The sequence below is a fragment of the Amia ocellicauda genome, chromosome 6 (assembly GCF_036373705.1).
Source record: "Amia ocellicauda isolate fAmiCal2 chromosome 6, fAmiCal2.hap1, whole genome shotgun sequence".
Lineage (NCBI taxonomy): Eukaryota > Metazoa > Chordata > Actinopteri > Amiiformes > Amiidae > Amia > Amia ocellicauda.
Window position 1 is genome coordinate 11,124,300 of NC_089855.1, and position 22,643 is coordinate 11,146,942.

The following is a 22,643-nucleotide window of genomic DNA, read 5'->3' on the forward strand; positions in this document are numbered from 1 at the left end:
ATGAAGCAAGCCAAGGGGCACGGACTCATGAGGGGGAGGAATACAAGCAGCACACTCTAGCGAAATAAGAGCTTTTCTTGTATCTACAGGAGGACAGGACGTAAAGTGTGATTTTGGGGGTTGTCTTCACTTCCTAACTTAAATGGTTTTACTATGGCTTATTTAATTGCAACACTGGGTAAGGGGTTTAGCAAGTTATATGTGAAAGCAAACTCAGTTTAACTACTGAGAGGTTGTAATTCGTGTACAACAAAAACAACATCATGATACTGCGGAGAGAACTTCATGTGTGTAGAAACAATGGAGATTTGACATTGAATTTCCATACATTTCCACATTGCAGAACTTTAGTTCAGTCCTTCCTGATTCAAAAAGGTTATGCAATTTTTAATACTGTCTGCATGATGGGTGTGCTTGCCTTATCACAATCAGTTTTAAAATAACTAGTATTAAAAAGTCTACTTCGATTTTATTTATTTTGTAACAATGCATTGACTTCATATACAATAAAAAGGAATGCCACATGCTAATGATATAAAAGTTATTTTGTATATTAATGTATTCTCTTAAGACAGAATACTATGAAAAACAAATATAAAGTAAAAAACAAGAACCTATTCCCTTTGCCATGGACACTGTAAGCATTTAATATTTTCTATAAACAAGACCGAAATGTTCTGCTTCAATACCATATGTTGCCCTACAGATAAATAGACATTCACTTCACAAGACCTTGTGTCATGGATTACAAATGTATTTTTATTTATCAGTATTTAACCTTGTCTTTCACTTTATGTGTCATGTCAACATGTCTGTATGTCCTGCTGAGGAGATCAGTGCAACTTACTCCTGGAGCAAGCCGGTGACAGAGTTAAAATCTGTATATGAAGTACACACATCAGTGTCAGATCTCATCTGGCATCTGTGTTACACCACCGTGTCTGGGCTGCCTTTCCACATTTGCATTGCCCAAGTATTGTAAGGCTTTGTCTTTGAAAGCTGTATCCTGTGCTTAACACAGACTGTACAGAATAATACATTATGATGGGCTGATATACTATGGACACCTGGCAGAATCTGGGCAGACCACCAGCTGTAACTGACCAGCTGTCAAAAGCTCAACATCATGTACCCATACCCTGGGCAATCACCTGTTCTGAAACCTGTTAAGCTTGTTTGTTCTTCCAGGACTTTCCTCTAAAGTCAATTTCAGATTAAACTAGAGACCTCCGAAGAAGGTCCTGTAAAGGAAATGGGCTGCACTTGCACAACATTCGAAATGATTCAATGAGTGCTCCTTTACCCATGACAATGATGACAATTACAATTAGTAAAAGTCTCCATTTTCCCTTTATACAGTTCTCAATTTTACCTTATAGGGAAGTGTATTTGTGTTTCATTTCTCCTTGGAATTTTCTGTCTTGCAGAAAGGTGTTACTTTCTTCTTCAAAGACAGAAGAAGGTTAGTTATAAAACAGATGGTATAAAATAAATAATTCAATTCTTGTAACATTTACACTGTGCCACAAAATATACTGCTTGTATATATTCTTAGGTATGTTTAGTTAAAATGTAAACAGTAAGAAGGAGGTGTTATATATTACAGATCATCTAATTTAATTTCACTTCAGATGTGATATGTTAGAGGCTTTTAAACTTATTTGTGATGGAGAGAGGTATAATCTGAACAGAGCATGTTTTTGACTAATCAATGTGGACAATAATCAGGTTTATTTTTGTTAGTGTTATTCACACTTGTCTTTGTGGTTGGTTTCCTTATCATTATGACCTCCATACCTGTAATGGCTACTCAACATTTGAAAACAGTTTAGGTTCATAGATTCATGCTCATCTGTACATCCAACTGCATAGTCATTATATCAATTTCATGGATATCTTATGGGTACAAAGTGGCCCTTATGAAGCTTCACAGGTGAAGATCAAACACTTTATATCATGTCAAAACTGCTATTGATTTCCTGGACGTGGAACTAGTTGAATTAATTGTGAACAGACATAGTTCCTTTTCTCAGGTAAATCCTAAATTGTTCAGTTCTTACAATTATGAAGATAAATAACTGAAACCAAAGTAGTTACTCTCGATTACAATGAATGGTCCACATTTAAAACTATTTTACCATTTTAAGCAGGGTGAATCACTTAATGTCAAAGATCGGAGGATAAGGCTTTAGTTTTAGTGTTGAAGAAGATGTGTGTGATACAGAAATCCCCCTTGTTTGTGGTGTGTACAGGTATCTACATCATCTTTACTAAGGTTTTGAAATGCATATAAATGCTGAATGAAAATCAAGGCGTGTCACATCCAGTCTAATTTTGTACCACATGTTATTGATGTAGAAAAATGCATCTTTTATATAGTGGATAGAGATTGTATGTGGGTGGTGCAGTAATTAGTTCACTTATTACTTCTCTCCATCATATCGGAGAAGAATACTTAAATCTGTTGGATTTTGGTAGCCTATATAGAAACCTCAAATCTCAAATGTAAACCGATATAGCTTTTGGGAACTTATATATATATATATAAAAAAATGTATTATTAGATATTATAATTATCATCATTATTGTCAATAAAAACAACAAATACTTTTGTATATGACACAGGAAACGTCGCAGTTCTGTAGAATGACTACCATTAACTTGCTTTCGTTTCAGAAGAATATCCACCCTAACTCATTATGCTTCCTTAACTGAGCCTAAAGAGTTATTATCTACAGAGTTTTGTTTAGTAAGATCTCTGAAGGATTTATAACCATTACAAATATTTGAAAAAAATAGCAAATTTTATCAGCTCATTCACACACAAAGTACAGGGACACCAATTCTGCATCCTTAAGCACGTCCTCCTGAAATACATTCCTCGAAAATAGTAGCTAATTTAATCGATCCTAACTTAGCAAGTTAATCCATTTTTCACATAAAATAGTAATAAAAGTGCATTAGTTTAACTAAAGCAGACACAATCTCCCTGCTAAAGAATGGGAAGACCTGATCTGGACAGCAAATATCAACATCAGTATTGTCCAAAAACTGGCAAATGTAGAAAGTCAGCTAATTAAAAATAGTAGTACTAGCTCAGTTTTGGCTCTTGCCATAAGAAATAAGATATATAAGGAAGACTTGAAAAAACCAAGCAGACAGCGACAAAAAGGTCTAGAAACAGTAGGACAGAAAAATGGACTGTATAAGAAACCCTTTGTATTTATTAGAACTATGAGGTACTGGGAAACTGTGATAAAGGATATCTTTAGTGTTTAATATAACTTTTTTTATAATTTCTGCTAAAATAATTTAATGTGTATTTACATCAAGGTATGTTACAAAACTCTTCTTTCTTGTAAGATAAAGTTTCTTTGAAATAAAAGTAAGGCATAATTTTGAAATGGCAGGGGCCTGGGCCACACATTGCCCTGTGTCTCTTTGCGAACGGGCTGTTACAGGGTCTTGGGACTGCTGTCTTCACTTGCAACGCATTTTAGCCAGTAGGTACGCTACACTCAGAAACAGCCAAACAACAAGTAAGTTGGGGCTCAGGGCTAGTAAAGGGATAGAGTAGAGAAGGCTGGGGTCTAGCCTGCAATCACGGATGGGCAACAGGCCACTCAAGTTCTTCTGTGTGACCACTTCCCGTGTTCCAATGCTGTGAAAAGGGAGAAGTCGGAGGGAAGGGGAGCGAAAGAGGAGGTATGGAACAAAGACATGCAAGGGGGGCAAGATTGCCATGGAAATAAAAAAAATATATATAATAATTCATAATAATAATAATAATAATAATAATAATAATAATAATAATAATAAAATGGAGACCAAACAAATGAAACAGATACAGGGGAGGAAAGCCCGGTGAAATGGTATAGAGGCCAAAATATATGAAAACAAGGAAAAGGAAGGAAAATAATAATTGTGAACCCAAGGTGGAAACAAATTACAAGAATTAAAAAAAAAACATCACCAAAATCATATTATTAAAAATAACCATCAAAATAAAAGAGAGAGAGAGAGGATAAAAAAAGAAGAGAAAAATAAGAGATTTTCTGTAGACTTTTGGAAAGAAAAGAAAAGACAGGTAAGAAGTGGTGATGGTTTTTCATGTTCAGTCTTCGGGGAGGCCAAGCGGAGGGCCATGCAGCATGGTCATGCTTGTGCATGCGGCGGTCAGTGGGCGGCTGGGCAGGAAGGCAGGTGAACATGAACAACCATCTTGGATTTCACCCTCACTCCTCCAGAGAAACTCTGATGACATTGCAAGGCTGGATATTTGGATGTTTTTCCTATGTTTAGTACCATGTTTATGAGTCTGTCAGTTTAAAAGCTTTATGCCTAGTGAAACATCAATGCTGGTTCAGGATTTTTGTTTTTTTTCCTAGAGACTGATCAGCTAAAGTGTTGGTCTTCAGAATGTACTAGCATTGTAGTCGTTTATGAGTGCCATCAGGAAAGGCCTGCATGGTTGGCACTGAAGCAAGATTTATTATCAATGCAGCATCGGTACTTAAACCACTAAGACAAAGGAATATATCCAGTGACACAAACCAATGTGTCAGAAAAAAAAAAAAAATCACAAATAAGGTTCATTTTTAACCCCCTTGCTTCCCAATACTGACATTTTTTCCCATTAAGGTTAAACATGTCCAATTTCAAGGCCCGTTAAGTAACAGACTTTGCAGTAGTCTCTTGTAAGAGGACAGCAAAAAGTGTTTTGGTGTTAGAACCTGGTCAGATCCTCTTAAAGTATGGTCCCATGTTTCCATGAGAACTCTTACACAGTCATCTTAACCCACTGTTTTACTGACCAGTCACTAAAAAGCATTAGGAACACTAGGAATAAATCTCCTAAAGGACGAGATTTTAGTTTTTGTATGGTAGCTCCCTGCACGCCATGTTAGTTAGTTCAGATGAATCAGGGTCAAATCACAGAGAAATGTAGAAAGGATAAGAAAACTGAATGCCAGGAAATTTATGACAGTACACACAGAGGTATGTAAGAATGAAGGCAAGCAAGGACCAAACAGCATTGAACTACTACAGCAAAGGGTTTAGGGTCTTATCCTTTCTTTTTTTGGGTGTACTTTATAAAAGTAATCATGAGACGATTTAGACAGCATCATAGCTTGGATCGCACTTTGATTATCCTTTAGGAAGCAGTGTCTCAGCAAACAGGTAGTTATGAATGAGATATGAGCGATGAAAAATGCATATGAACAGGTATGAACTCCATCTGTAGTTTGATGAAACATTCTTGTTGGCAATTTGCTGGACAAATAACAAGCAAGTGTTATTGCTGAAAAAAAATATTAAGCATAAGGAACAAGTGCCAACTGCAGAGAGAATGGGTTCAGAACGGTTCTCATATTTGTAGAGGATGTGTTGCACTCTTTTTGCTTTGGCTCAACAAATTCTATATTTTTAATGAATAAACCACAGAATGGGAAAAAGCCAATTGTATGTCTGTTTATTTTCATCCTATAAAAACATAGAAAAACTAGAAAAACTGTCCCCTCTTGACGTGACATCTTACTTTGTCCAGAAGGGAATTGTATTAGATATTGCTCACTCACTTCTGATGGTTATGTCCCCAGATCTTCCACCATTCCCACCTGCAAAGACCTGATCTCCTGTATTAATGAACAACTGGTCTGCCACAGTCTCAACATAATGTCTAATTCCTTAATAGGCAATACGTATATATACAAAGCAGCAAACTAAATATAAACCCGATCCCTTATGGAATTGCAATTCGTTCCTTCTTCCAGACAAATCACAGTTAAAGTTTGGCTCTACAAAATGAATCAATTAAAATGTCCACTTTTTACTGCATTGCATTGATTTAATATCTCTCGCTCACTGGCTCAGCTATGGATTCAATGTGTTAATCACGGTTCTCTTTGTAAATCATTCCTTTTAGGTGCATGCACATAAGAAAGCCATTATTCTATTTTTACGAATGTGTCTTGTGATTAAAATTAGGGAACTAAAAAAGTGCAAAACAGTAAATCATTAACCACACAGGAAGAATACCTCAGACTGCTAAACTATAAGATACTTTCCTCGCTTTAATCTTTCAACATTCACTGCCACAGACACCCCAATTAGAAATACCATTACATAAGGTTGTTATTTTCTCTCCATAGGTAAACCAATTAAAAAAAAAAATATATATATTTGTTTGCCAATTCTGTCCTTAAAAATAAATGCAAGGCACGTGACTATTGAAATAGATCAAAACCCCCAGAGTATTCCTTGTTAGATGAATTTGTCCAATTTCTGTAAAATGCCAATTATCCTGAATTAGCTAGATCAATATTGTATGCATAGATAGAAAGAGAAATAGGCAGAAGATCAAAAAGAGGAAAAAAAAACATACAAAGGGAGCCTAGAAAGATTGTGAGGAAAATGTGCAAATATATACATTTCATCTAGTGATGAGAGGTAGATATCGCTCAAGGCTTTTTTACGATCATTACTGAAATTGGCGATAGTTCCATCTGTAGTTTGCACTGTCCCATGTTAGGAGCGCCAGGCAGTGGGATACCTACCTCCGCATGCAGTCCAGCGCCTGTGTGAAGACCTGGGGGGCCATGCCGTGCTCATGCTGCAGAATGAGACACTGCTCCAGGGTCACAGACATGGCCGTCCTGTCCTTGGCACTTTTACAACTCGTGAAGCGAACCCCATTTAGGCGACGGCAGATCTGACAAAAAACAGGAAGACGCTTCTATCAGGGCCATTCACTCAATAATCATTTGAAGGACATCCCTGCCATGGACCCCACTGTTTTCCAAGCCCCTAGATAGTGAAAGCCATTGCTGAAGGTCCCTTAGTGGACAGTGGGACATGCAAACCTGTCTTAAACTAAAGGCCAGTTTTCATCCACAGACTGGGATCCAAATCAGTTTGGATACATTCACAACTCTGCAGGAAAGAATTATGCTTCTGTATGTAACACGTGACTGACTAATCCTGGCGTGAATGGGTTAGGCAGGAAGACTTACTCCAACTGGAGGAAAGCATACGGCAGTGCCACCTGCTTCACTGTATTCTTTCTGTGCCAATAACAATATCAAGATACAGTGAGGGAAAAAAGTATTTGATCCCCTGCTGATTTTGTACGTTTGCCCACTGACAAAGAAATGATCAGTCTATAATTTTAATGGTAGGTGTATTTTAACAGTGAGAGACAGAATAACAACAAAAAAATCCAGAAAAACGCATTTCAAAAAAGTTATCAATTGATTTGCATGTTAATGAGGGAAATAAGTATTTGACCCCTTCGACTTAGTACTTGGTGGCAAAACCCTTGTTGGCAATCACAGAGGTCAGACATTTCTTGTAGTTGGCCACCAGGTTTGCACACATCTCAGGAGGGCTTTTGTCCCACTCCTCTTTGCAGATCCTCTCCAAGTCATTAAGGTTTCGAGGCTGACGTTTGGCAACTCGAACCTTCAGCTCCCTCCACAGATTTTCGATGGGATTAAGGTCTGGAGACTGGCCAGGTCACTCCAGGACCTTAATGTGCTTCTTCTTTAGCCACTCCTTTGTTGCCTTGGCTGTGTGTTTTGGGTCATTGTCATGCTGGAATACCCATCCAAGACCCATTTTCAATGCCCTGGCTGAGGGAAGGAGGTTCTCACCCAAGATTTGACGGTACATGGCCCCATCCATCGTCCCTTTGATGCGGTGAAGTTGTCCTCTCCCCTTAGCAGAAAAACACCCCCAAAGCATAATGTTTCCACCTCCATGTTTGACGGTGGGGATGGTGTTCTTGGGGTCATTCCTCCTCCTCCAAACACGGCGAGTTGAGTTGATGCCAAAGAGCTTGAATTTGGTCTCATCTGACCACAACACTTTCACCCAGTTCTCCTCTGAATCATTCAGATGTTCATTGGCAAACTTCAGATGGGCCTGTACATGTGCTTTCTTGAGCAGGGGGACCATGCGGGCGCTGCAGGATTTCAGTCCTTCACGGTGTAGTGTGTTACCAATTGTTTTCTTGGTGACTATGGTCCCAGCTGCCTTGAGATCATTAACAAGATCCTCCCGTGTAGTTCTGGGCTGATTCCTCACCGTTCTCATGATCATTGAAACTCCACGAGGTGAGATCTTGCATGGAGCCCCAGACCGAGGGAGACTGACAGTTATTTTGTGTTTCTTCCATTTGCGAATAATCGCACCAACTGTTGTCACCTTCTCACCAAGCTGCTTGGCGATGGTTTTGTAGCCCATTCCAGCCTTGTGTAGGTCTACAATCCTTGGAGAGCTATTTGGTCTTGGCCATGGTGGAGAGTTTGGAATCTGATTGATTGATTGCTTCTGTGGACGGGTGTCTTTTATACAGGTAACGAGATGAGATTAGGAGCGCTCCCTTTAAGAGAGTGCTCCTAATCTCAGCTCGTTACCTGTATAAAAGACACCTGGGAGCCAGAAATCTTGCTGATTGATAGGGGATCAAATACTTATTTCCCTCATTAACATGCAAATCAATGTATAACTTTTTTGAAATGCGTTTTTCTGGATTTTTTTGTTGTTATTCTGTCTCTCACTGTTAAAATACACCTACCATTAAAATTATAGACTGATCATTTCTTTGTCAGTGGGCAAACGTACAAAATCAGCAGGGGATCAAATACTTTTTTCCCTCACTGTACATCTCTGCAAAGAGCTGGGTTTCCAGTACCTCTGCAGCTTGCCACAGGATGTCCACATTTTTGTTTTTTCTCACATGGACATTCTGGCCCAGGAATCTCAGTAGTTCAGGCAAGCACGTCTGACTGCGTGATCGAGGTAGACCTGCAAAGACAATCACAGGACGAAACACAGTTCAAACTATTGGGATACATTATTTAAAAGTATTTCACCCATTTGTTCGATTTTCTAGAGATAAACGTGCCGTCACGGGCAGAAAGACAACAGGTAAAATGACCACGTTTCTTATTTCCTATTTTTGTAAAACAAGAATCTGAATTGTAGATGATTCTCTTCAGCATGCTCTTTGAAATGTATGTATAATGATTTGTAATAAAAATGTAAAGATATACATTATATTATATATATTAAGTAGCCATAACTCCATTAAATGGGACACTATAATCGCGGGACACAATAGATTACTGCACTTGGTGAAATAGTTGACTTAGACATTTGAAGTTGCACAATATTTATGGTCATTGTATCTTACGTTGAGGACAAAACTAAAGTGTACTTACAATCTTCAGGTAAAACTTCTTTGAACTGTTCGTAATAGGAATTCAGGCGAGCCAGGCTCTCCATGTTAATGATTTCTTGCAATGACGTGTCTCCAAACCTTTTAAATAAAGAAGTTGATAATGAATAAATTACAGCAGCTGATATAAATATTTCAAAAACACACAAAAGCACATCCTACACAAGCTCAGGAATTAAAGTGTTCTCCATCCAAAAGGCATCATCACACTACAGTTCTCAGTTCAGTACACCTGCCCCTTAATGTCAGGAACATATTATGCCAATATGAAACTATAACTACTGTGATGCCAATGCGTAGACGTTGTATATATGGTACATCACAAAGTGCCTTATTTTATAAAGTGCTTCAAGGTCATATCAAGACTCGACAGATTCTAAAAATAAGTCCACTTTCTCAGACAAGGTGGTCTTACTTCTCAGCGAGGGTTTGCTGTTCGTTGATTCCCACGTTAAAGAGCACGGGCTGGACTCTCAGCAGCATCCCATTCTGGATCTCCCGTGGCAGCGCATCAAACATGGTCCCCGGCAGAGGAATCCTCACATTAAACCCGTCTCTGAAATCAAAGGCACATAGAAGTCTGAGGTTATCAAGTTGATTCGGCCCTGACTGAACTGATTCAGTGTGGGCTTCTGCTTTGTTTTACTTTTGTCTTCCGGGCGGAGACACAAAAATGTACTGAAATCACGGCTATTAATTTCTATGAACCCCAAAGAAGGGAGAACAGTCTTGACTTCCGATTTGCACAGTACAACTTCACTGCAGAAAACCCCACAGAAAGCATGTATCTGTCCTGCCTAATGATCATTATGTGGATAAAGGTCAGCTGCAAAATCATCAATCTGAAAATAATATTTTCTGCATTTCCTACGGTTTTCATTATGAAATATTTTCCAACATTTTAATCAGAAAATACAATTCTAGAATACTCATCAATCTGCACCAATACAGAAAGCTATGGTTGTTTTTCTATCACATTTATTGAGTTTATTGACTGTCTTTCAGTATGAATCTCTTTTAGTCATATCTACTTGCAGGAATGTGATGTCATAACTAATTATAGCAGACACAGACTGACTCTGTGAGCTGCTGTCTGTGACAATATACCTGTTCCCTGTGATGACTGGCAACATGTCCATCGAGGAGCTGGAGGTAGCCTGGGTCACCTTGAACGTCACATTTCTCAGGTCCAAGATTCCGACGCTCATGTCCTCCAGCATGGCCAGTTCCTCCCCTTAAACAGAATTACCACAGGGAAAGTGCATGAAGGAAACCGGCCTCATACGTTAAAGTATTATTGAGGCTGCACTTCATCAGTCAATCATACAATCAAGCAGGCAATTCCAGTGAACGCTTAACATCCCATTCTCTAGGAAGGATCAGCTTCTCATATTGTTGGGCCCAGCATTGTAATCTGTAACGTTATGATGCATCTGAAATGTGGGTGTTGACTTAAATAAGCAATATGGGTGTGTTTATCTGCTTCTTCTTCCAGCCCTCATTACCAAGGGTAGTTCACTTTCGGTAATGTATGGTCCTTTTCCTTGATTTAGCAGACAATATCGATACTACCTAGTATAAAGAATGGACTATGTACTATGGGAAGAAAGTTTGTTTAAATGATTATCACCTACATTAGTTTGCTTTAATGTTTCTTCATAGTAGCTTAATGCATGTCAAGTGAAGGCCTTCAAAGACATTAAATGCATTTGATAAAAAAAAAAAAAGTCTTCCATTAGCCGGATTAGTCTCTCAGCAAAAGCTTTTTCTCCAATTATTTATAGTATTACATATGTATAAAAATATTTTTATTTTTACCATAGGTACTTAGTAGACTCTCAAACTGCGCAAGGAGGCCAATGGTATAAAGTTGACGTAAGAAGCCATCGTCACGAAGGCAATTTCTCAGCTTGATGATAAATCCGCAAATAAGGGCAGTCAGCTGAAATGAAAAAGTATATATATATTCATATTTGGATTTAGATAAGCACATCACAAGTTAAAAATAAAAGACCTGAAGAAGAAACTGCAACATAATTTTGTGAAAATGTTTTGACATGGAAAGTGCCTTTATTATATGAATATAAAGCAGAACAAAAGTTCTATCTGAGCATGATTACATATATTCTGTGACCAAATAATCAAGCCAAATAAAGCCACTCTGTCGAATAAAACTGCAGTTTTTTTTAGCGAGCTTCCAATCAGATCTGGTCGTATCTTTAGGCGCTGCTGGTAATCCACTTATAAACAAATAAGGTCAAAGATGGCATCTTATTTATTTGGTTTTATCCTCTCTAACATTCTCCTTCTCTCTGTTGGAAAAATAATTAAAATAACATTAATATAGGAGATGGAACACAGCAAAACCCCGGAGACCAAAGCAGTTTTTTCTTTCAGAAGCAGGTTAACTGCAGCGCAGGCACATTACTTGTGTAATGACAACAAAACTTTATTTTTGTAGACTGTTAATTGACTAATGAGCTGACCATGTATTTCTATCTAGATTTTTCTTCACACTTACATTACAATAGATTTGTGACATGTACAGCTATTTAATTATCCTTATAGAATGATGATGCATAACTGCACTGTGTCATGAAGAGATTCATTATGGTCCTGGCAGAAGTTACAGTAGCAGAGTTGCTGCTACACTAGGAGTTGTGTTGTGTCCGCACACTAGACTTATTAGCGGCAGCTGACCAATGTCAGTGATTCGAATCCTGGGGCGTAGCTGATCAAGAGAAAGTGTGTTTCATAACACAGTAGGGAAGCTCATTTACTCACCGTCTGACAGAAGACCACATCCCTGCGATACTGCAGGCTGAGGTCCATCGCGATGGTTGGTGCGGTATCTTGCATTAGCAGGAACACCATCGATTTCTTAGCTTTATCGCTCATCATAGCTACACATTCGGTGAGAGTTGTGAGCAAAGGATACAAGGCTTCACTCCACTCCCCTGAAACAACAAGGCCAGGGCAGTTAAACAGACTGTCTTTTAAAAAAAAACCACACACATTTCAGTCTTTAAACCCCGAGGTGAAGTAAAAATCCTCTTAAAAATTGGAGTTAATCAAAAGTGAATCACCGTAAACTCAATAAATACTCTCTATTATTCACAATTCACCATACTAAAGCAGTAGGAATATCAATGATCAGAACATGACAGTATAGGTGTTGGGTCAGTGTGGTCAAATAAAAAACAGCATGGTGTGTCTGCAGCATTGTGCCCACAGTGGCAGTGTGAATCCAGGCAGAGATTACACTGATGGTGCCATCTTCCGGCTTTCCATGGGTAATAAATAACTATAGACTAGGATCACTGTCTGTCAAGCAAATCATCTGGTGAGACTTGAAAGCAATAACTGATACACAATTACTCAGGAAGAAATAAATCAGGACAAAAAAAGATTTGCGTCTACACCCTGCCCCACCCCAGAAAGAGACACTTTCTTGTCACTCGATGCTGTAACTATATTATATATATAACTTGAGAGACTTTGTCTTCAGCCATTAGGTCTCTTTCCGGTCACAGCTCTTCAGAAACAGGAAACCTCAACACAAATATTCTTTATTTAGAATGTTGCGTATATATTTGTGAGCTATCATTGTAAACTGTGGCATTTAGAAAAAAAAAAAAAATGAATTTCACTGCACTGCTACAGATTGGTGTCTTATCTAAAAGCATGTTAAAGAAAGAAAGAAGTAAATCACAATTTGAAACTAAGGTTCTCTTAAAATATCAAATTCTTTTGTTTCAGAATTCATTTATGATGTACGTTCACTTCAATGCCTTATTTACAAGGGTGGGGGGGTATTGGAACAGGAAATTACTTAAAACTAGCGGAAGCACTGCGTTGCAGCAACAGAAGAAGAGATGTTGTCAAGCAGCAGCACTGCATGGAAGGAGCACATACCTGGGGTGGCCTCCTCAGCGGGGGAGCTGCAATCTAGACAGAAATGGAGGTGCAACATGCATGGTTAGGAAGCAGCACAGTCAACACGGCTAGCTCTCAGACACTGGCTTCATTCACTGGCTAAACTAGGCTTAAAGCAGTCAGAAAAAGGCGATCATGAAGCGAGGAGCAGGCTGCTATATTCAAATCAAAACGGATATACCTAGGTCTTGAGTCAGCAGCAAGGAAATTAAATAATAATAGTAACAGAGCAAATCATCAATCAATACAAATAAACAACAGGATTTAGCTAAAGGCACAGTGGCATCGGATTGCCATCTGAAAGCTTCTGAAGAAAATGTTCTTATCTAGGGTTGTTTGGTCAAAATGTGTTTGTTGATTCATCATGAATCCTTTCTGTATTTTCTGCCCATTGTCAGCCTACCCAAACTAGGATTAATATAATCAAGAGAAGCATGTGCACCTTATGTCGAAAGGAAACAGGTGTGTTTGAACTTGCTCCTTGAATAAGAGTACATTAAAAGTGTTGTATACATAATTAACCTTTCAAGGGTCCTTAGGGTAGAACCAAGCTTAGCTGAATAATTCCTAACCTCCAGGATCCAGCCATGCAACACGCAATGTTGGGCTTATAGTGAAGAAATCCTCTCTTCATGAACTAAAGTTACTTCTGTATTTATTGTGCACACTTGCACTTTTTTCAACATCTGCTATAAGGGGAAAATGGCAGTGAGAGTCAGTGAGCAGCAGGAAAGCCCAATTGTGAAATAAAGGATCTTAATCAGATTTTTAAAACTAATTTTGAGAAGTAAAAAAAAAAGTTACTGTAGTACAGATATTCCGTTAATCCAGCTGTTGATATAAAAAGGGTTGTGAATCTGAAATATTTAAAAATAAATTAAAGTTCAGTTTTATCTTGAATCCACCTGACATCTACTGCATTGCAGCTGGGCATCAGAAAAAGTGTGTGTGAACATTAGTCTTTCACCTGCTTTGTGTCTAATGTAAAATAACCAAACAATTCTCACGTATGTTTTCAAAACAGTGGCTGTAGCCATTTTTGATCGACTGCCTTTTAGAAATAAATGCAAATTAAATAAAAACACTGAGCAGATTGCATGGCATACAGGACAAAGTGCTTTTTGTAGTACTTTAGATAAAACCTTACATTTTCTTTTTAGGGGGAAGTTGATAACATAGAAGCTTTTGTGTGACACATAAAGAAAATGTCAGATATTAATTCCAGTATGAATACATTAGCAGGAAGTGAGTGACATATATTGTCTAACCAACAAGAGGGCCAAAATGTCTGCTTAAGTGCTTAATAGTAACATTGGACCAAACCCAGATACGAGAGGAGTAAATCAGAAAAAGGCTGGAACAGCAATATACAGCAAAGCAAGGCAGTTTGCCAGTCAGTTTGCCAGTCGCAGGGATTGTTACGCACACTGAGAAATGGGAAGAAACATTGTGGAGCAGCAGCAACCAAGCTTGCATGGAGTTACACATGCATTTCTTAGCAGACTATTACATTTTTACCTTTAGATATATTAGATTGCTGGACAAACTAAGCACATTGTTTCTGTGTTGACCCACAAATACAGTTGTACTCAAGGTATTCACACTCTTCATTTAAAATAATGTTATATGGTCCTTAATTTAGAGTAATAATTACTGTTAAACTATACTTATTGATCAATATTATATTTCCATCCACTCAAGTAGGCTCTTTGAGGTAGAAATGCTAGTGGAGCCCAGGTACAATACTATAATAACAATATTAAATAGAGATGCAGAGGACAGGGATTTAATATAACCAAATTTAAAAAAGAATAATAAATAAACACACTTAAGTTTTTCATATGCCTTTAACAAACTATGTGAAAATATCTTATCCCCCCAAAACAAAACACCTGGATAGCCAATAGTGGCCAACAATGAACAAACACAGGATCAGACCTTCATGAATATACAGCTAGTAGGACAACATACAAGATCTTAATTTTGGAGTGAATGCTTTTACTGTAATTTAACCATATTCACAATATCAACAATTTGAAAGATGGAATGTAAACTTACACACACACACACAGCCAAATAAACACACGCAACAAGGGAAGGAAAGGTCAGAGGAATAAAAATGCATACTTTTCAGATGTTAAGCCACATGTTTTGGAACCAAAGGTCTGAGTAACAAAACAAATGTGGAGAATTAGCCATTTACAAAATAATGGTCTTAGCAGAGAAAGAAAGAAAGAAAGAAAGAAATAAAGAAAGAAAGAAAGAAAGCCATAAATCAGCCCTTGTACTCCCACAACACACCATGAAAACAAATTAAGTAAAAATGACATGCAGATAGAAGTAATAATAATCTGAAGACTGGGAATGTGATGAAAGTGTGCCTTTGTGCCACAGAGAGAGAGCATAGGCAAACCTTTTGTATGTTAAACTGGTTAAAACAAGAAGAGCATATGTTACAATTTTTATTTTTTATTTATTTTGCTAACAAGACATACCAAAGTTGCATGTGATGAGCTTGGCATACACCCAAACTTTTCTTTCCTATTTCCCTTGCCTTTGTATTCTGTCTAGGTCACCATTGTCTGCATGGCTATCATGTACTTCTGTACTCATTGAATGTAAATGATGATGTGTGCTTAAAACAGAGCTAACAGGAATACAATGTTTTGAATGGCTAGATGAAATGTCCAGGGTTTTGAAACCTAACACCTAGAACTAAACTGCCATAACTCATAAGTGCCATAAGTGAGGCAAATATTGTGTTTAAAGCTGCTGAAGGCCTTGGAAGATGAAGAAGATGCAATTCACATCAAGTCTTAAAAGCACATTTTGTTGCAGATGTAAATACGTCTCAGTCAGATGAGTCTAGCATGGATTCTAGAACTATCAAAGAAAAACTACTAAAGAGAAAAAGAAAAAAACAAAGAGGTTCACCCATACGCACTTGTATCACAGGGAGAATGGCATGCAGAGAGGGCTGGAGATGATGAGGGTGATGGTGAAGATGAAGATGAGTTAGTTTCTTCCATGCAACCTGGATTTATCCAGTATGCTCTGCTCTCCAGGTTACCTTTCTTGCTGGAGCTGCTGAGGTCGCACTGGAACACGTCCTCACAGCTGTCACTCTGCAGCCGGTCTTTCTGCAGCAGCTTGTCCACACGCTGAATGATGCACTCCAGGCTCTTGTCAACATTGAGCCACACTTTCTCCTACAGGAAGAAGCAGCATTATAGTCATAGAAGAAAATAAAAACAAAACAATTTCTAAAGGCCTAAAATGAGAAATTCCTTTCTTTGAAGCTCACTCTACAGGGGAAGCTGGGAATTTCCTTGGCCTTGCTAGTTTAGCCACTGATGCTTCATAATGTTGACTTTGTATACAGACCAAAGTAAATGGACCAGAAAAGCGTAAATTATAAACTTTTACCGTATCATGTTTTAGTTGTAGTAGACAGTGGCTTCTGTCATCAAATTAAAAAGATACAGGTTTGTACTTTGCAATTTGCAGATAGATAGTTTTGATTTGGTTTAGCCCACTGTCTTGATGATCAACTGAAAACATCCAACATCTTTTAGTGGAAAATACCAAACAGCTGTAATGGAGTCACTTGGAGAATGCCCTCCCAGATGGTGCGCCCTGCTCCCTGCTGTCATCTGCTAACGTACCCATTCCTCCTCGTGCCAGTTGACATGCAATGACGAGCGGCTGTTCTTCCCAGTCCACTTGGCCACCAGCGTGTCCTGGTCATTCCGCAGCATCACCTGATCGACGTCCCCAGCCGTGGGTGAAGCTTTCGAGGCGATGTACTCCGGTCGAGCCGCGTTCAAGGCCTGGATCGCATTTGCCAGAAGCTTGCAGTCGCACACTGTAACCAGCTGCCTGGTCTGTGTTTCAGAACAGGGCATAAATGTGAGGAAAAAAAAAAAAATAATCACAAAATGGGAAGTCCACCATCCTGAAAATAGATTTGATAATATTTGATATTCACTCCTCTGCAGATCTAGAGGCACTCCAATGAAGTTCACCCCAGGCTCTGCCTTCATGTACCTTCAGCCAAGCTCACCTTGTCTGCCAGGATGGCAAGGGTCCTCTCCAGCCCATTGGCAGAGCGATCCTTGGCTGCTCTGGAGAGCCTCTCGGCGTAGTAGCTGACCTGTGTCTTCAGGGTGTTGATGTGTGCGATGATCTCCTTGGCTCTGACAATGTCCTGAGGGATGTAGACAATGGACTGCGAGCTGGACACAGCGCTGCTGGAGATGGGAAAGCTCGTGTCAACCTTGGGCAAGGTCTTTAAGGTGAGCTGGATTTACATGGTATGGGGGTAATGATGCAAGGGGCAAGATTGTGGTGGGTACCCTTTTTGACAGACAAAATGCTAAACAAGTAAGAGCTTTAGGCATTTAGAATCATCCTTTTGGCTTTTCTTGGCAACAGTTTGAGTTTCCTTTCACAAAGCATGGCACAAATTACTTTCTAGTAAAATTATCATAATAAATTACACACAGTTGCTCTTCTTGTCCAAATTACACATCTGTTTTTATACAATTCTAACACCAACAAAAAAACAATGTTACATCCTCAACTTGGGAAAAAAAAAAACAGTCACCTGTGTTTTGCCGTAATTTAAATTATGTTCTACATCCTTCTAATGTGTACACCTGATCCCCAGTTTCTGCTCATTAAAAAAAAAAAAAAGTTTTAATGCTAATGTGTCCTCTACCCATCTTCTGGTATTAAGCTTTGGGATATATTGTACTGTAATGTTGCTGCTTTGTTAATAACTAATTAAGGCAATAGCACTTCTAGTAAAGATTAAAATAAAATCCGGAATAAAACTATCTTATTCCACTTAATGTCTATCAAACCTCTGAGCTGACACCATTGCGTAAAACGAATGTAAAACTGTATTTAAAATAAAACTAAAAAGTACACTAACAGTAAAACTATAAGATAGTCAGAGCTGAAGTGTCATTTGCCCCATGTTTTGTAAAAGAAAATCCAGAAATGCAGAACTGCAGAAGCATGGGGCTAAGGTTCTTATTGAGTCCTTACTGAGCCGTTTTTCCAGCCCACGGGCAAAATGCATCCGAGTTGTGCATCAGCCCTGAAAATCCAATATGCGGATAGTAAAGGTTACAGATACTAGAAGGCCATGCAGCCAATCTTGCCTGTCTGGTTGCTAATAACTCTTTAATCCTCATCAAGCTGCTTCTTGAAGGACATCATTGAATTAGCATTTACGTGCTCATTTCGCATGCCCAATCAAGACCAATGCACCGGTTCACGATTCAACTGTAAATCCTGGCCTTGGTTATTTCTCTCAGATAGCTAGGGTGATTTAAGAACAACAGTTTCTTGTTGTGTGTAGTAGGAGAGAAAGTGTTTTTTTTAAGTTCCCATATGCATAATGCAATAAGATAAACGTGCCATTAAAGCAGTGAACAGAGGTGAACTGAATCAAACCATGCATCTCTCATAAGAGTTCCTCCACAAATGGTGATGCCTGTTCTTTCAGTTTTTTAAAACAAATTATATTCTAATTTCAATGTCAAAGGGAATTTGCTTCAGTAAAAAGAAGATTTAGTGAAAATGTTTTTCAAACTTTTTCTACAGGGAAGTAGCATTTCTATTGAAACTTAACCTGACTTGCTTGCGTCAAAGCCAGTAACTGGAACAAAATAATGACTTACAGACACACAGACTTACAGATGTACATAGATGTATACACTGTATAAATGTACATTGTTTTCATTATTTGTAAAGGGGTTCCAAAATGTTAAGTTACTAGATTTTTAGTTTACTAGAGTAATGAACAAATACAAAACAGTTCAAATCAGAATAATTTAAACCCACTGACAGATTAAAATAAATCATTGTTATAAACTCATGACCTATGTATTCCTTAAATTATTGCTGCTTTAAAAAAAAAAAAAAACGTTTTTACTTCTTTGTCTTAGGTGAAGAACGAGAGGTAGACATTGTTTATTGTATTGCACTAACATACAATCTACGTCTTTATGCTTTATATCAGATATTCTGCTAACACACCCAGCTAATCCTTTGAGTGAGTGCATGCACAGTAATAATAATAAAAATAATAATAACGATTATTATTTTATTCTTAATCGTTAAATAAAGGTTTGTTAACTTAAGTATCAACAGTGATGCAGGTGATTCAGACTGCAAGATGCTGAGTTATAGTTGCTCTGTTGCCTCTGTCAGATGTTTTGCATACTGTATTATCAGGTGCTGTATGCTGCTTACGTCTGATCTAGGGAATTCAGGTCACTTTCATACCTCAAGCATTTGGGTTACATAATGTCTGAGTAAACAAACCTGTGACCGTATATAAGGTCTTCAACCATTAGTGGCCATAAAGTAACTGAGCATTAGTTTTCTGAATTGTGTGTTAAATAATGGCCAGTATATATATATATATATATATATATATATATATATATATATTTTTTTTTTTTTTTTTTACTACCCAGAAACTTAACATATATGAATACACCCCCATGTCATTGCTTAATTAAAACATGGCGATTTTGATCTGTCACAATGTATGAAGATTTAATCAGAAATAATAAATGATAAAATAAATAAAAATTCACAGTTACACACTCATCCTTTAAGAACACAATGTTGCAGTTTTCACTGTGCCATCACATATATTTCCTTTTTTGGAGCACTGATGGATTTCCAGAGCACAGTACGAAATCTGTTAAAGAAACCCCCCACAGGAGCTTTCAAAGCAATTTGATTCAGATACGTCTGACCACACAAAAACTGGGGTTTCCAAACAAGCAGCACCATGGCAGGAAAATAACACATAACAGTTAAAGACAGTCAAGGTCAGACATCTTCGAGTCACAACAGACAGGACACATGAATAAAGACTGCTTAAGATTTGCATAAAAAACATTCATTGTTTCATGCAGACTGACAAGGGAAAATTAACTGAAGAAAAAATAATTTAAATACTAGAAACTCACCAACCCTCCTCATAAACGCTGATTAGAAAACAAACAAGCAATTAAAAAGCAATCAAATAATAAACCTTTTTAGACAGAATGTTGCTTTTTAGGCAGCATTGCAGAACAGGCAGGCAAATCAAACGCAATTTAAAGCACATAAATAACTAGCTTTGCAAAGGAAGAAAAATATCCGTACAATATATAGCCAGGCAATTATAGGAGAATTGAGAAAACACATTTTAAATTAAACACTTCTGAAACATAGCTAAGATACTCTTTATGTATAAATATCTTTCGTATAAGTAACTTTATGTTAATAGAATACGTAGTTAAATAGACTCAATAACATGAATTGCTTACAGGTAATGTCTTAATGATAGTTCTGGGACAATAAGGGATGCAATGGCTTCCACAAAGTCCACAAATGTATACAATATTTGCTTTAAAAATGTATTTAAATATTGGTGATGATATATGTTTATAGACAGTTTGCCTCACTCTAAAAAAAGCAAAAAAAAAGTCAAGAAATAATGCAAATAATGTAGAAGGCATTCTAGATTTATGATAGAAACATTGTTAATTTAGGTTTTTTTAAAGCAAGGCATTCTATTTAAATTTAATTGTTGAATAAATCATAATTAAAGTAGGAATGAACAGCATGCTTGGCTGAATTTATGCCTGCATTATGTCAAATGGTTATAATTATGACTTACAGAAATCAAGAAAATTAAGCGATTTCATTATAAGTAATAAATACCCCTGGCATGGTCATATGATCTGGTTCTCATGCAAATTAGTTCATGTTAATTGGTTAAGTTAGGGAAATAAAACAGAATAACAGCCAATCACAAGTGTGAACTGACTTTCTCCCGTTTTATGCATCTGAGAAGGCATCTCTATTTTCATACAGATTATAATTTTAAAATACAAAATAGACAGTGCAGATGTATGCTTTCAAATTCATGTAAAAATTAAATAAAACCTTTCACAGTAAGCGTAAAAATAAATTAAAAGCTGGGAAGCAAAATGAGTCAGAAAGCACAGACAGAAAGGCAAACACTGCACATTTATACAAGCATTTTTTACAGTCATGTCACTGAGATCATGATTTCCCTGCTGGACTTACTGCTTTTTGGCCTCTTCAAACTTGTGGATGAGCTTCCGGAGGCCACTGTTTTTGAAGCCCTGGCAGTGTGCGGCTGGAGCTCCGATCGTCACAATGTCATATGTGTGATCTGGAGAATAAAGACACAGAAATACCATATATAATTCACAGGCTTCAACATTTAGTGATTTCTGATCCAGAAATAGGACAATCACTCAATCACTGACCCTGTTATCATAATGTATTAACCATGCTCTTCACGGAAACACTGTAGACATAAAATGCATCTACTTAGACTCATTAACATCCTTGTTTATGTCTTCTGCTTTACTAATGGGTTCCCCTGAAGCCTATGCAAACATTTTGCTTCAACTCTTTAATGGCACTCAGCATGAGAGATGTATGGTATATGTAATGGGGTTGTGAAACATTATCATTGACAGTTTAATCATCATAGATTATGGAGGGAGGAGTCAACTTAATGTGCTTGACTCCTGTCGCGCTGCCCCTGAAGCAAAAACTAAATACTCAAACGTGAAAAAAAAAAAAAAGTGATTTTGTTGTTCGTCCCTTCATCTCAGAAGAAACTGAGCATTACCCGAGCCAGATTCATCCTGCACTCTCATCCTCTGGATATGGAGGTTTGTTGGCATGAATTCTAGCTTCTTTTCTGCTTTCAGATTGCTGGCTTTGAAGGAGGGCCCTGTGGAGACAGAGTGATAAACTGCTAAAACTTTGAGATAATTCAACAACTCGTTCAAAATCTATGATTAGCTCTGAGGCAACCGAGCTGCTTTCCAGATATCCAGACACAGATTCAAGAAGGCATGCATTTATTTTTAACTATCAAACCAAAACACAGTCCACAACCGGTTATCATGATTTATGAATTTAAAACAATCCTCCCAGTAATAAATGGGTCTAAACATTGAAAAGAATTATGAATCCCACATGAAACATTTCAAAACACATCTACAAGTACAGCTTCTGGTTACATTTTAAGTGAATTGTTTTCCTTTTTTGAAATAACACATCCTTGGCCTTGTTTGGTCCTTGTTTTTAGTCCATCATTCAGTGAACCTTGATAAAATGAGTTCATTCAACAGGTGCCTTGCACCATGTCTGAGTAGCTAAGCTCTTCCTAAAAACACACTCATATCACAAAGTGCGTTCACTGTATTGAAGCAATACAGATCCATACAGTGTCAAGTCATTTAATTCTACTACTTGTACTACTAGTACTACCACTATAAATAATAAGACTACAAATCTTCTCTTCTGTAGACCTCTCTCATATGTATGAACGTACTTTGAATACTGTATTTCTTGGGTACATAGTATAACCACAATGTTCTGTATATCTATATACAAAGGCATTATCTAT

The 22,643-nt window shown here is 37.6% G+C and overlaps 1 protein-coding gene across 9 annotated transcripts in view; it reads right to left on the reverse strand.

Moving 5' to 3' along the window:
* Nucleotides 1–22,643, reverse strand: part of LOC136750945 (inositol polyphosphate-4-phosphatase type I A) — a 51,812-nt gene that overhangs the window by 1,382 nt on the left and 27,787 nt on the right. For 3 of the 9 annotated variants that reach the window (XM_066706126.1, XM_066706124.1, XM_066706125.1), the window contains 14 exons: nt 21,858–21,962; nt 21,281–21,389; nt 20,173–20,190; nt 17,241–17,427; nt 16,843–17,061; nt 16,122–16,386; nt 12,026–12,198; nt 11,060–11,183; nt 10,349–10,475; nt 9,657–9,797; nt 9,225–9,322; nt 8,696–8,808; nt 6,558–6,712; nt 250–3,661 (listed from right to left, as the gene is read on the reverse strand). In XM_066706126.1, coding sequence (XP_066562223.1) covers nt 3,481–3,661; nt 6,558–6,712; nt 8,696–8,808; nt 9,225–9,322; nt 9,657–9,797; nt 10,349–10,475; nt 11,060–11,183; nt 12,026–12,198; nt 16,122–16,386; nt 16,843–17,061; nt 17,241–17,427; nt 20,173–20,190; nt 21,281–21,389; nt 21,858–21,962 — 2,015 coding nt within the window. In that variant the 3' untranslated portion in view covers nt 250–3,480. Of the gene's footprint in view, nt 1–249; nt 3,662–6,557; nt 6,713–8,695; nt 8,809–9,224; nt 9,323–9,656; nt 9,798–10,348; nt 10,476–11,059; nt 11,184–12,025; nt 12,199–13,156; nt 13,190–16,121; nt 16,387–16,842; nt 17,062–17,240; nt 17,428–20,172; nt 20,191–21,280; nt 21,390–21,857; nt 21,963–22,643 lie in introns of those variants that run through there. The other 6 variants (XM_066706129.1, XM_066706131.1, XM_066706130.1 and 3 more) reach the window with 6 other exon arrangements.